General features: G+C 42.3%; 1 protein-coding gene across 3 annotated transcripts in view; it reads left to right on the top strand.

Moving 5' to 3' along the window:
* The window catches only part of CCDC148 (coiled-coil domain containing 148), a 166,757-nt gene that overhangs the window by 60,198 nt on the left and 90,933 nt on the right, over positions 1 to 15,626 (top strand). For all 3 annotated transcript variants that reach the window (XM_006020353.3, XM_006020354.3, XM_025199922.1), the window contains one exon: positions 7,838 to 8,044. In XM_006020353.3, the coding sequence (XP_006020415.1) occupies positions 7,838 to 8,044 (207 nt within the window). The remainder of the gene's footprint in view (positions 1 to 7,837; positions 8,045 to 15,626) is intronic.

A 15,626-nucleotide genomic window follows, 5' to 3' on the forward strand; every position in this document is an offset into this window, starting at 1 on the left:
AAGTGAGTTAAATTTTATGCGAGATAAAAAAGTTTTATATTCATAAATACAGTCCAGATGAAATACCCTAAATACGTGCCTAATATAACTAACAATATGGTCCTAAAAAATTCACTTTTCCACAACATGGGCTACAGCAGTGTTGAAATTCCACCCTGTCTAATGGTGAATCTAAGAACCTTGAATCCAGCTTGCTGGGATTGTTTGTGCTATGGGTGTTTATATTCATGTCACATTGTTCTTGCACTCTACCTTCTTGGTCTCTTTTTGTGAGCAGGAACCCTCTCAGATTAATCAATCATTCTGATTTGCCCACTGTGCATGTTTGAAGCAAAAATGTGGAAAATTGCCTGAAATTGGCCCCCAAAAGATTGCTGTAGTTAAAAATGATGATATTCTAAGTGCCTCCAATAAGCATTGTATGGAGCAAGTTTATTATTTATTCTTTTTCTACTTGGTACTAAAAATAAGAGAGACTTCAAAGCCAAGACTCTTCAGGACAGTGTATGAAAAAGTGGAGAAAGCAAGCATCTGCCCCCTACCTTTCCCCCTACATATTCTTTTAGACCAAAAGAGACCATCTAGCACTCTGTGTTGGTACAGTGCGTAGTGAAATGGAGTCACATTCGTGATTGGCCATTGGGAAACATGAAAAACAGCACTGAAGGTGGTTGGTCCTTCTCAGAGCAGAATTCTTGTCAATACTAATACTTCTGCTTTCAGAAACTGAGCTGAAAGAAAAGGTGAGACCAATGACCTTTGTAATATGCATGTCAATTAATAAAAGTAAATAAATAATTTAATGGGTCTAATTTTAGACCCTCAGACTTTGTTAGGAATTATTTTAAATAAATAAATTGGATTATATTACAGCTCTGGGTCCATTTTTCTCTTAAGGGAATGGAACAGCATGCTACATACAGATTTGTTCTAACAGTACTAAAATCTATTTTTAAAATAGTTACATATTATTAGCATAGCTAAACTGGGTTTGCTTAATTTCTTTATTAGTGATTGGCAGTATATTTTCAAAGCTTGTAAGTTTTTTTTCCTGAATGTTTGACAGGTGTGAAATTAACGTAAACTAAGCTTTATACCACACAGGTAAAATCTTACCAGTAGGATATTAAATAGAAAGTATTTTTAAAAATTAAAGTTCTTCACACATGAAAGATTTTGCATGATAATCTGAGTGGTGATTTTTTTTTAAGATAGGTTCAATCAGAAATAATTTTTGTGATTTGATTTTGATTGTTTTTTTTTTTCACACATCTGAAAAGACAAAAAGTAAAAAAGGGTAAACAACTTGCAGTATATATGATTTTCAAAGCTGCAAGGCCAGACGGTTATTTTTTCTTTGACTTCTAATTCATAGAGGTCTAAATCCTACTGTTGTGTTACAGGCATGAGCTTCCTTGTCTATTTTTGTTAGTTACGCACTTGGCAATCAGGGCAGCCCTCAAGAACCATAGTCCTTGTGGTGCAGTAAAATTAGTTTAGTGGGGATGTATCTTAGGATATAATTTTCAACATAAGTCTGAGTGCTGAAGTCAAATACCATTTTAACTTTCATGTCAGCCTCTTTCTACAGATGCCTGACTTGCACAGTCCCATGGCGTATGCGTGTGTGGCCTTTTTCTATATTACAGTACCAAAGCCCACATAATTACTTTATCTTGTGCAACTTCAGTAATTCTTGTACATTTTTTACTAAGAATTTTTGTTGTATTTTGTCTGTGAACATAGATCTGGGGAGCATTATAAATTTCCAGTTATCTAGGAACTTCTGGTAGCCCTAGGACAATACATTTTTGCATGTTGTATATTTCCCATTCTTCCTCCAAAGAATTTTGCTTGTTTGGGACTTTGCATCTATCTGAAAATGGACATGCTTGTAAAACATGTATCATTTTGCAGAAAAGTGCAAGGTGGGGTAACTCCAGTATTATTATTCATATTGTCACAGTGCATGAAGATCCTGACAGATTGGGGGCCCCACTATGTTCAGTGTAGTACATTTACATAGTACATGAACAGTGTAGAATCATAGGGCACGTCCAGACAAGTGCACACGTGCCTCTTGCCTCATCTCAAACCCCTTTGATATGGGGCAAGAGGCACGTGCGGGAATGAAAAAATGTTCCCCGTGCTGCAAACTTGCAACGCGGGAGACCCCTGGATATCTAGGGGTCTTAAAAAAGCAGAGTTTAAAAAGCAGGGCAGCCTGAGGCCACCGGAGGCTGGGTCCTCCACAGAGATGCTCTGGCTGCCAGAGCATCTCTGTGGTTGGCCCTTCGCCCTGGTGCTGAACCATGTGGCCTGCCAGGCAGCATGCTGCAGCACCAGAGCTCCAGTGCCAGTAAGTAAGGGGTCAGGGGGGCTGGAGGAGGGGGGAGAGGACCATGGGGGGGACCCCTGCTGGCCCCACCCACTCCCCCAGCCCCCTCAGCTCTACTCTGCCCGGCCTGACCTCCCACCTGCAGTCCAGCTGCTGTCTGTATCACTGGGGCCCCACCTGCACAGTGCGGGGCAGAGGGACAGCTCCAGCGGCCCCAGCCCGAGCCCTCCTGCCCCCTGCTGCCCTGTGCTGCTCTGGGGGGCTGCAGCAGCTGGTGGGGGATGGGGCTATGTGCGGCAGCAATTGGGGGGCTGGCATATGGGACTTGCAGGGGGGACCATAGCTCTTGTGTAGGGGCCTTAGCCCCTGTTGGGGGGCTGTAACCCCTGTTGGGGGGCCATAGCCTTTCTGTGGGGGCTGTAGTCCCTGTGGAAGGGCACAGGTGTTGGTCCCAGGCTCTAGCTCCCCCTAGCTGCAGATTCTGGGAGGAGCCAGGCAGGGTTATTTTGCCCCAAGTGGCACAATTTGCTCCACAACAAAGTACATGTCCAAGCACGTCCTCTGAGGCAAGAAGCCCTGGCTCAAATTTGCACCACTTTTATTTGAGCTGATTCAAGCACACGTGCTTGCATATGTGGACGCGCCCATAGTGTTGGAAGAGACTTCAAAGGTCATTTGGTCCAACCCCCTGCATAAATGCAGGAATGTTATTTGTAAGTTATCCATGACCAATGTTTATACAACTTCTTCTTGAAAACCTCCAGTGAAGAAGATTCCATAGCTTTTTTTAGGCAGTCTATTCTACTGCCTCACTGTTCCAACAGTAAGGAAGTTTGTCCTGATAGCTAATCTAAATCTACTTTTGCTGCAAATTGAGGCCATTGCTTTGTGTTCTATCTTCTGCAATCTGGGAGAAAAATCTAGCCTTTCAGATATTTGAATATTGCTATAAACTAGGTTTTTTCAATGTGTTTAGTTCTTTCAACCTTTCCTCATACAGCTTACCTTTCAACCCCTTTATCATTTTTGTCTGCCTTTGGATCCTCTCTAGCTTTTCTCTCACAATTCTTAAAATGTAGAGCCCAAAACTGTACAAAGTACTCTAAGCCTGATCTGTGCTTGAATGAATGGCATGTCTTAAACCCAGTCCTCCTGTTGATGACACCCAAAACCTGTGGCTTGCACCTAATACTACTGTTGATGGAGACCAAAATTGCATTTGCTTTTTTATTTTTTATTTTTTTTATTTTTTTTTTTTATTTTACAACTCCATCATATTGTTAACTCATGATGAGTCTGGGGTATACCAAAACCCCAAGATCTTTCTCACCTGTGTTGTCATTCAGCCAATTATCTCCCTGTTTATTTTCTTTTTTTGTGTCTTTGATTCTTCTTCCCAGGTGTAGCACCTTGCATTTGCCTATAATACATTTCAGTCTGTTTTCTCTAGCCCAGCTTTCTGATTTATAGAAATCATTCTGAATTCTACTCCTTTCTTCCAATGTGTTTTCAGTCCTTCCCAGTTTCATGTCATCTGCAGATTTGCTTTCTGTTCTGGTATCCACATCATTATTAAACAGGTTAACTTGCACTGGACCCAAGACAGACCCCAGTGGAACTCCAGTCGAAACTTCCTGCCTTTCTGACATTGATCCATTTAAAATTACTACAAAGTGAATAGATAACCGGCTCAATAGTGGTACGCAAAGGGTAATCATATTTAGCCAACATTTCTGCATCTTGCTTATGAGGAGGTCACGTGGGACTTCATAAAACCTTTACTAAAGTCTAAGTATATTATGTCCACTGCATTCCCTTCATCCACCCAACTAATTACTTTGACAAAGAAAAAGAACAAGTTGATTTGACATGATTTGTTCTTTAAAAATCTATGCTGGCTGTGATTTAGCTCTCCCTCCTCAAAGTGGTTACAAATCATCTTTATAATTTGTTCCAGTAACTTCCTAGGTATTGAAGTCAGGGTGACTGTGATGACGGATGACTTGAGTCTAGTACCACCCGTTGTTTAGGTAGCCCCTCCCCTTGTCCCGCCTGCCACGACTTTGCTGGTATATGATTGTGAGAGGGTTTCAGTGGAGTTCTTACCAGAGGGGTTCCCCGACATGGGTGTACTCACAGCTGTCGCTTATGGTGTTCCACGGGGCTCCGCCACCCCTACACCCCGTCCACTCGCCAACCTATCACGTGCTGGTATGATGGTGACCTGTGGTCCTCTACGGGCTTGCTTGCCGTTGGTTTTCACAAATGCAGGGACCCGGGCCTAGCTGTATCACTCTGCCAGCCCGTCCTCTAGTCTCGCTGGTTCTTTTGCTATAGCTTGGTGTCCTTCTTCCCTCACTTTCCTAGAAATAATATTCTGCCTGTGCTGGGAGACTCCCCGGGCTGACGTCCCAGACCCAGTGGCTACTAGGGACTGCCGCCCATGTCCCCGTCTCTATTTCCCTAAGGGTCTGTGCTAATATGCGCAGGGCGCCTCGTCGTTCTCCCTGTTTCCCTCCTCCTGAGAGGGGCACTGGCCTTTCCCTGCTCCCTATCTGTGGCAAGACAGGAAGCTTCCCCTTGCCTGCCTCTGTCAGAGGCTTCGAGCCTTCTCCTGCCTTCTGTGTGGGTACGGCGCGCAGCCTAGCTGGTGCCTTTCCCCAGAGGGAGCCGCAGCACACCGGCTGTGCTACCCACCTTCTCTCACTCTCTCTCTCTCTCCCCCTCCCCACGTGTGCTGTCGGGGCTTTTAAACTTGCCCACGGCGGCCATGTTGGCCGCCACAATTGGCTCAGCTGTCTTCCTTACTGGGAACAGCTGCTTAAATAACCGGCGTAATGCCGGCTCGCGCAGCTGTAGTTGCAGCTTCTGCCACGGTCTCGGCTCCAACGCCGCCGGATCTCCCGGAGGTAAGTGATCCCGTCCGGGGTTCTGTATAAGGGTTGCGTCTGCCCCGCAACCTTTCCTTGCCTCACCCTGTGCCCGTGATGGCAGCACGCTGCTGTCACAGTGACCAATTAAAAAATTTCCAGGTCCTATTTTTTGCCTTTATTTTTTGGTAAGATGGGCACTATTTCAGTGCTTTTCCAGTCCTTTATAACAGCCTCTGTGCCCCAACTTTGTACATATTAGGGGTCTGCAAAATGAGCTGTATTTGATTCAGATTTGGATTCGGCCAAGATCAAAGACAAGGATTTGATTGGTTGATTCAGATCACTGTCTCCAGTTTGATGCAGCTGAATCTGAAGATTCAATGCTGATTCAGAGAATCAGCGATTTGGCCATAGACACAGCTTTGAATGTTTTTTCTACATACCTCAAGGTACCAGGTGCGGCTCATGAATGCTGTGATGCTAGGGTGGATGGATTTTTTCTACATGCCGCAAGGTACCAGGTGCGGCTCATGAATGCTGTGATGCTAGGGTGGATGGAGTGTCCCATAGGAGCATGGGTGGGGGGAGGGGGAGGGCCTGTACTTCCAGTCCACTTCCAGGTCCACCAGGAAGCACGCAGGGGGGCTCTCCCGTGCCCCCCTCAGCTTGGGAGTCAGCTGTGGGGGGTCCCAGGTGCTCCCCCTAAACCAAGGAGACATCAGTCGCCAAGCTGGAGGGTCACAGGGGGCCCCCCCCCAGCACTCCCCGGTGGACCCGGAAGTGGACCAGAAGTGCTTCTGTTCCACTTCTGGGTCTGCTGCTGAGTGTGCCGGGGAGCCCCCCTCACTCCTGTGGGATGCTCTATCTGCCCCAGCATTGCAGAGATGATGAGCCGCCTGGTACCTTGAGGTATGTAGAAAAAACATTTAATGCTGTGTCTATGGCCAAATCTCTCAATCTTTCCGAATCTCTCTGAATTGATTCGGAGGGTTCTGATTCGATTCAGAGAGATTAAAGGGTCTGATTTGATTTGGAGATTCAGCCATTCAGCCACTGAATCGGGCCAAATCTCCTCCGAATCGAATCAGCGACCGAAGCTTTGCACAGCCCCAGTACATATTATTGCTATAATCTTTGAGATCCCTTTTTTGTCATTTTTTTCAGTACCTGGGACTGGAGTTTGTCAGGCCCTGCTGACTTATTCAAACTCATCAAAAGTGGTTTGACAATCTCTTCCATTTTCACAACCCCCAGCTTTTCTCCTTCCTTGTATATATAATTTTCATTAGCTCTCTACTTGTAGCTTATTGTTTTTGTGAAGACTGAGGCAAAGTAGCTTTTGAAAAGCAACTTAATTTATACCTTTAGTTAATAGCCAATTAGCTGTGGACCTACAGCTTCAGTAGTCTTTATTTTTTGACCGACACATATATAGAATCCTTTCTTATTGTCCTTAATTTCTTTCACCAGATGTAACATTTTTAATCTTTGCTTCCCTGATTTTTATCCTTGCAAGGTCTTGCTATTTCTTGATATGATTCCTTAGAGACTTGCCCATCCTTCCACTGCCTGTATGTTTTCTTTTGCTTTTGAAGCATCCTAGAATCCTCCTTGTGCAGCCACATACATCAGTCTCTTGCCATTCTTCTTGTGCTGCCATCATGTTGAAATTAGCTTCTTGTTGAGCTTCTAATACAATGCCCTTTAGAAGCTGCCAGCCCTTCCCGACCTCTTTATCTTTCAGTCTGTCCTCCTATAGGCCCTTTCCTACTACATCTCTGAGTCAGTTGAAATCCAAGTAAATAAAGTACCTGTCAAAAAATGTTCTGTTGAACCCAACATGAAGGTCTCCTTCTGCAAACCTCCCTCACCCCAAGTTGTACCTTCTTTTACAAGCATCCCTATTAATTTTAGCATGGCTGTTTGTATTATACGGCCCTGATCTTACTCCCTTGAATTCTCAAGCCTTATTGATAAGGGAGAATTAGGTGGCTGAAAGGAAGGAGGAATAGCAAAGTTGGTGTCGTCTTTGACAATATTAGGTTCCCATCCCTTTTTAAGTCTTTATTCAGAGAATCCAAATTTATTCCTCTGTTTTCCATTAGGAAAAACAATTGAGCATATTCTGTATTGCATCAGTGCTGCATCATTGACTTTAGTGGAGCCGTGAGAGAACAGAATTTTCCATTAAGGGCCTGATTTTACAAATTATTCAGTATTTTATATAAAGTACTTACTAGTACTTCCAACTTGCAGAGTTGTACAGTTTAAGCCTAAAAGGAGCCATTAGATTACATAGTCTGACCATTGGACATACAGACCGTTAAATACTACCCAATTACCCTTATGTTGAACCAGATAACTTGGTTTAAAATGAAGCATTTTAGTCCTTGGGAGATGAAACCATTATGTGCTACAGAGAGACACTAGGAGAAATCTAGGTGCCATTCAAGTGCAAGGAATGGAGGTGTTCTGCACCCAACAGAAGACTCAGGACCTGCATTATTGATTCCATAGGAATACCATTAATGTCAATGGTGACTTGCAAATTATGCAGTAATGTCCAGAATGATTTTCTTTTCATTTGTCTGGTTTTAAATCTTTCTGAAATTTATCTGTTTTTTAGGTTGTTCACGAAAAAGCTTTGGACCGGTATCATTTCACTAGGAATCAACACAGAGCTTTGATGTTAAACTGGGCTCAGGCTAGAGAAGCCTTTTTACTGAAGGCCGTAATGACTATTGCTGAAGCCTGTGCTGCTCATGAGGCAGAAATGATGTTGGCTAATAATAGACGAAAGCAACAGGAAATCTGTGCTGATCTGAAAGGAAAGGTAGGCCAAATTACAAGACTACCACTCATGTATCTGTTGTTAGGTATAACTTGGTAGGCTTAAAATTAACTTCAGAAAAATCTTGTATAAGATGCAGTATCTTGAGACATTTATTTATTTTTACTATTTTGGTTTAATCCTTCTGGGCAATCCATTTTTTTAATATAAAAAAAGAAAAATGCCTACAGGTGACCAAAGAAGCATATGATCTTTTGACAAAGATCTGTATATTTATACCTCGTTGACTTGTGTACGTTTAAACTGCAAGTGACTTCGGTTCCTTCTTTTCATAGCTCTGATCCTTACTGACAATAGGGACACTCATGTACACTGAAACAGCTTTATAATTTCTTTTTTCTGTTAATTTTGGTGGTTTAAGCTATCATTCAGTGGCATAAAACAGTACAGCTTCATTGGAGTCATTGCAAGTATACTGATTTTCACCAGCTCTGAATCTGATCCATCAAAAGCATGCATGAATAACAACGTGAAAGGAAGTGAAAGTTATGTCATATTTCCACTCATATTGAACCCCACTATTTTAAACTGTTTATCTTTGTTAGCAATGTGAGTTGTGTTTGATATGGGTAAGATAGAAGGCTAGCTGCATTCAATCCTTTTAATAAAGGGCTAAGAGTGGAGTAAATACATAGTGTTAGAACCTGGTTGAGAACAAATGGGCAAAGGGTAGATGAAAAACATTAAATTGTTAGGGTTTGGAATATGTTTCTTCTTTACTTAAAGTATAAAAAAAAATTAAAAAATGAAAAAGCTGGTTAAAATTGGATTTTTTCATGTAAAAATCCAGAAACTTTTTAGATAAATTCATCTACATATTTTGAAAAATCTGAATTTTAAGAACAATGTTTCTGTTAAAGTATTTCCTCTTTTGTTTATTTATGAGACGTTCCAGCTTCTAGAACTTGAAAAAAAATGGAAGCCACAGCTCTTCTCTCTTCGATAGATAATTTTTACTAGTATTTCGCAAACATTATGAAAGGTGTTTTAGTGTTGGAAACTCCTTTTCTGTAGAGAATAGAATGTAAAGGGAGGAGCTAAACACAAAGAAGAGGAAAGCGATATGATGTTGATGCCTAAGGCACTTTAAGGGGGAAAATCACATTTCTGAGCATGAAAGATCTATAAAAGGCATGTTAAAATTTGTTTGAACTGGGCTTTGTAATTTTTCCATTTGCAGAGAAATTAACACTTGAAAGCACACATAGGATACTCACTTCACTATTGTCATCTCTGTTGAACTCTTACTGGTCAACCAAAGTTAGTTTTGGTTCTTTCAAATTGATGATGCTAAATAAACAAACAAATCCCCAAATTTGGGCCATATTCTTCAACAGAGTTACTCTGCATTTACAGGAGTATGACTGAAGTTAGAAACGTGACACTTAAATCTAATCTCACCTAAGAGATTACACTTTTTCTAGAAAGTGTCTTTACTCTGGTACATATGGCAACATGGAACTTCTCTTTACTGAGTTTCTGCTTGGAAAACCCAGCAAGATTCATGGGATTTATTAGGTAGTTGGGTTTAGGCCCCTTAGAATAGTAGTAGATTAGATTCTGGTTTAGAGGAAAGTGGCCTGGAGTTAGTCTACTGGATACTATCTGATAGTTATCCCTGAAGGACCAGGCAGCAGATAAGCATAGCCTGCAGTGCAGTGGTCTCTGGCTGTATTCTTTTTAGCACCTCATGACCTCTGTGTTTGGGGCCAAATAGAGAAAGTGGTTGGGAATCCTGACCAGTTGAAAACTGTTGTGTTGTGGGAATTCTCAACTAGCTAGGTTTTCTATCTCTGAGGTGGGAGCAGAGAATCAAACACTATTTAAGTTTGCCAGGCATTAATAACCTTGGGTCTCACATTTCTGTGGAATGTTAATAGCTTCAGCTTTTTTTTGTTCAGGTCAGAATATTGCAGTGCTCTGTTATAAAATATTTGAGCCAATCTCTATTCTACTTTGCCTCTGTTTCTTTGATGCCAACTTCTACTTGTACTAAAAAAAAAAAAAAGAAAAATATGGAACCACTCTATGCAGAATCAAGGAAAAGGAGGATCTTTGGTTAATATTGCCCTAGTCTTTGGTTGGAAATTCCATGAAGCTGTTTGAATGGTATAACAGATTCAGGCTTATTGCTTAACTCATGAAGTCTTTAAACATGATACAATCCTTTATTTCCATGGTACACCTGTATCTCAGGCATCCTCTTACATCAATCAGTTATCCAATACTAACGTAACTACAGTCCACAAAGGGTTAACTTGTGGGCCTCAGTCTTCTTTAGCCCCTGAGAAGGTGCCTCCAGCTTACTGCTGTTCCTTTTTACTGCAGTCTTTCTTCTCAGGCTGGCTGTGACTCAGCTGTCTGCTATGGTGCTGCTGTTCTCAGTCTTGCAGCCTCTGGGTCTCTCTCCAGACCTTGGGAGTCCGTGGTCCAGTATTGTAGCTGCTAGCCAGGCCAGCCATTCTCTCTCACCTTCTGTCTGCCTGATTCCCCCTGGCTTCCCCTCCCTTGGGAGCCTTTTAATTTCCTGTGGCAGCTAATTATCTCTGCTGGGAAATGGGGCTGCTGGCCAAGTCTTCCTGAGCAGCCTTTACTTAGTGTTACTTCCTGCAGGTGGGCTGTAGCCTCTGGCTTCAACAGCCTGTTACAAAAGGGTAATACTGCAGTGAGTTTTCCAACCATATCTTCTTTCAGTGCACAGATCCCAAACCCAGTGGTCAGCTTCTGCGTGACTTTCCTGGAGCTAAGTGAAGTAGGACTGATGTAGTAGAAGTCACATTCTGTATTCTTGGCCACAGACAGAAGTGATGGTGTGTCATGTGCTCGGGACCCTGAAGCATTCTACAGCCATCCCCTTATCGAAGTACATGACTGCAGAGTGCTTTAAAAGTGCCTGATTGCATGACAATCTGAATCCTCATTATATGAGGGTTCAGATGAAGGTGCTTCAAAGTGGAGCACCTTCATTAACTTGTGTTCCTGCATTCCAGGAGCAGGGCTGGGCTGGGCTGATGTAGCTCAGCCCCACTCCCAGTGCTGTCTTCATAATGGGAGGGAGAGAAGGAAGGGGAGGGAGTTCCATCTGGGGTTTGCCCAGCCTGAGCTGGAGGGTGGGGTTGTGTGGATTGGAGCCCGCCCCCTCCCCCCCTGAGTATTCCACCCTCCAGTGCAGGCTGGGCAAACCTCAGACCAAGCTCCCTATGTTTCCTTCCCCCTGCCCCTTATTCTGAAGACAGCACTGGAGCTGTGGCAGGGGGAGTAGGCTGTGGGAGAACAGTTGCAGATAGGCAGCATCTCCAAACTGGAGCTCGATCCCCCAACCCCTCGGACCCAACAGCGAATGTCTGTTGCATATAAGGGATCACTGTAACTCATGGCACTTCCTGTTACAGCGTGGAACTCACATCTGTCAGCTCCCTTTGTTTCCCTGTTCACACCTGCTGTACTGTCATTGACTGCACCTGTAGAAATGGGGCAGATCATTTTGTCTACCATAATAAATAACTTTAGGAAGTCTGTTATTATGTAAATACCAGAATCTCTCTATTGGCCACATGTAAGGGGACATTAAAATCTTGCTCGGTCACTATAGTGTGACTTTGGTTGCAACCCATTAAACATTTTATAAATGCTTACGTTACAATCTCCTGTTGTCGGTAACTCAGAATTTATGACATTTAAATCTATTGGCTTATATTTTCAAGGGTTATTTTCTGCCAAAGTTGACTTTTTGTATGTTGAACATTTGATCAAACCAATTTAACTTATTTTTCCAGTATGAAGAAATGAAAAAGGTTTAGTTTTCTCATCGTCGAATGAAATCATGGTGACTTGATCTCCATGGGGAGATGTGGACACGCGGGAGGGCAGGGAACAGCTGCAAGCAGAACTGGACAGGTTGGACAAGTGGGCAGAAAACAACAGAATGCAGTTCAACAAGGAGAAATGCAAAGTGCTGCACCTAGGGAGGAAAAATGTCCAGCACACCTACAGCCTAGGGAATGACCTGCTGGGTGGCACGGAAGTGGAAAGGGATCTTGGAGTCCTAGTGGACTCCAAGATGAACATGAGTCGGCAGTGTGACGAAGCCATCAAAAAAGCCAATGGCACTTTATCGTGCATCAGCAGATGCATGACGAATAGGTCCAAGGAGGTGATACTTCCCCTCTATCGGGTGCTGGTCAGACCGCAGTTGGAGTACTGCGTGCAATTTTGGGCGCCGCACTTCAAGAGGGATGTGGATAACCTGGAGAGGGTTCAGAGAAGGGCTACTCGTATGGTTAAGGGCCTACAGTCCAAGCCCTACGAGGAGAGACTAGAGAAACTGGATCTATTCAGCCTCTGCAAGAGAAGGTTGAGAGGCGACCTTGTGGCTGCCTATAAGTTCATCACGGGGGCACAGAAGGGAATTGGTGAGGATTTATTCACCAAGGCGCCCCCGCGGGTTACAAGAAATAATGGCCACAAGCTAGCAGAGAGCAGATTTAGACGGGACATTAGGAAGAAACTCTTTCCTGCTTATGCAGGGGGTCGAACTCGATGATCTATTGAGGTCCCTTCCGACCCTAACATCTATGAATCTATGAACTGTTCTACAGATGAAAAGGTTAGGGGTTGACAGTTAAAATTTGGTGAAGGAATAACTGTCTCTTGAGATGAATTGATCGTGTGTTCCCAGATTTAATTATTTTAATTTTACAGAATTAGAAGCATTTGATATCGCTTATTCTACACAAATGCAGTTAATTTTACAGAGTTTTTTGCCTACACTTCTGAAGTTCACAACTGAAAAAATGTGATACTGTGCATATTTGAGAAGGCACCTATAGAACTAATTCTTCAGTCCTCTGAATTACTTTGAACTGGCAAAGATCCAGTAAGTGAACTTTCTTTTATAGTGGAATGAACACAGTGATGGAAACCCACCTTTAGCCAATGTTGGCCTTAATTTCAAACTTTACCTTGATGAAAACTATTACTTCCTTGGGAAATAAGCCAATATGTTTGTTCCCAAGGTCACATAGCAAGTTCCAGGTAGAGCTAGGAAAAGAGCCCACATTCTGATGTAAAAGACCTACATTGCATTCACAAGACCAGTGTTTCTCAGAAAACATGTAAAATCTAAATGCTTAGTTATGACATCCATAAAGTGGGACTACTGAGGCTTGTTACAAGATCAATAGATAAAAACTGCTATATAAATAGAATGAATTCTCATTGGCAGGAAATTTGAAGCACAGAAAAATAGAATGACTCACGTGGAAATTAACTATGGGCAGCAGGGTAATCCAGGGCCTTTGAATTTGAAGGCTTTCATTACTGTATGAATTTAGGCAAGCTATTTAACACATCTCATTTACTCTTCTTATAAAGTTCAAACTTTAACTTAGAACTTTTGTCCTTGCTAGTGTTGTATTTCTAAGAAATGGTCTTCCTCTGAGTGAGAAATGTGTTTCTTGGTATTTGACACATACGTTCAGCAAGATGAAGGACTAAACAACTTATGTACCCAAAGTTATATAAGGATACTTTATTTTACTAAATAATCATATATGCAATCTGGATAGTGATTTTATACATACTTCATCTATCAATCTCAAGCATTTAACAAGAAATGCCAGTGCCTCCAACTTTTACAGAAGGAGAAATTGAATAATAGGAGGTGAAATGACTCGTCGGCTGATAGGGAAGCATCAAATTGGGAATAGAACCAAGGTTTCCCAAGTCCTAGTCCAGTATTCTATCCATGAGGCAACAGTTCCATAGCATCTGTCAGCTGAAGATCACATAATGCTTTGCAAAATTTAACCCCCCCCAACTTTTACAAATGGAGAAACTGAGGCATAGAAAAGATAAGTAACTTGCTCGTGTATGCATAATGTACCTGTGGGAGAAAAGAAACAAAACCAAGATTTCTTGGCTCCCAGTTCTCTATCCATTCACAAGATTTGTCTAATTCTTTTCTGAATAGAAACATGCAAGGTTCAGGGGTATCAAAATAAAAATGGAGACAAAAAGTGAGCAGGGAGTAGCACACACACGTACTGGCTGAAAAGAGCCACTGTGCAAAAACTGCACAAGCTACATAATTAGATTGGGATTTGTACTATAGTTATCATCATGCAATGCAGAAATAAAAAGGAAAGGGAAAAGAGCTGGCATGCAAACTAAAGACATCAAGATAGATTTTAAAATACTGTTTAAACTTGTAGAAGCAACTAGACTCTATCTCTAAGCCTCTAGTGACAAGAGGTGATGGGACAATTAAAAAGTGAACAGCAGAAAAGTTAAATTAATTTTTGCATTAGTTTTTACTTTAGGGGATGATTTGGAAATTCTTATTCCAACTGCACTTCTCACAGAAAATCAATGTGCAGCCTTAACAGAAATCAGAATCTCTAAGGAGGAATTATGGAGCAACTTGAGAAACTCAAGTGAAATAAATCACTGGGACCATATGGTATTCATCTGAGGGTTCTAAAGGAAATAAAGTGTGAAATGGGTGATACTGATGAGGATATGCTGTGTATCCTTAAACAGCAACTGTTCTTGAAAATGAGGAATGTGGTAAATATCTTCTTTTTTTTTTTAAAAAGAACCAACAGAAAATGAAGTAGACTCTCAATTACTTCCTTAGTAAGTAGGAAGGGAGGAAACAAGTATGTCATTTAAGGACATGTGAATCTACTATTTGGATATTTTTTTTGCTGAGGGAGTCATATCACCATGAGAGATGTTTAAGAAAAATCATGCTCTAATCTCCTTCTCATTTTTTTAAATGTCTACTCCTAAAGAATATAAACAGTGTAATTGGAGGAAACAAGTTCCTGTTTTCAATCAAAAGCTGAACTGAATTGTTTAGAACTTAATTGAAGTGACAGCATGCTCCTTTAAGTAGATACTGGCTGCTGTAGATTCAGTATTTGGAGAAGTAAATAAACAGAAAGTTGGTTAAGTTTGCTTAGATAACTAAAGTTGTCATGGACTGTGGACTATGAGAAGTCCCAAAGGGGTTTATGTACACTGGGGGAAGAGGCCTGGCACCTTGGCAAGTAGTTTAAATTTTTTGTCTCTTGGACACATGTTCACCTATAGGGCTATAAGGTAATGAGGCACTTGTAGTACACCCCTGCACAGCTCTCTAGCTGGATTGGTACAAATCTGACTCAAAGGCATGCTCTCCAGTCAGTGGGCAATAGGGGGTTGCTCCTTTCCTTATCCATTCCCTCAGGGAAGTCTGTTGGTAAGCTGGACCACTGACAGCCTGTGCTCTTCCCTGCTGGAGAAGGGAACAGATTGTCAGTGTTCGCTGTCTCAGCCAGTTTCTCCCTTCTGCTTGGTGGGGTGCTGCCTTTGCAGGAAGTCAGAAGCTGTTTCAACAGCTGCTGAAGCACTGACTGTTACTGAGCTGCTGCTGCCTTCTCCACCAAATGGCTGATAGGCTGCTGATCAGGTGTTTGTCAGGGTGGGACAGCAGCAGCTCTAAAGGTCACAGGAGCAAGCTACCCTGCTTCTCAGCTGTGGTCATGGAGCCAGCCACCCTCCCTTCCCTTCCCTTCCCTTG

Source organism: Alligator sinensis, unplaced genomic scaffold, assembly GCF_000455745.1.
Source record: "Alligator sinensis unplaced genomic scaffold, ASM45574v1 scaffold389_1, whole genome shotgun sequence".
Lineage (NCBI taxonomy): Eukaryota > Metazoa > Chordata > Crocodylia > Alligatoridae > Alligator > Alligator sinensis.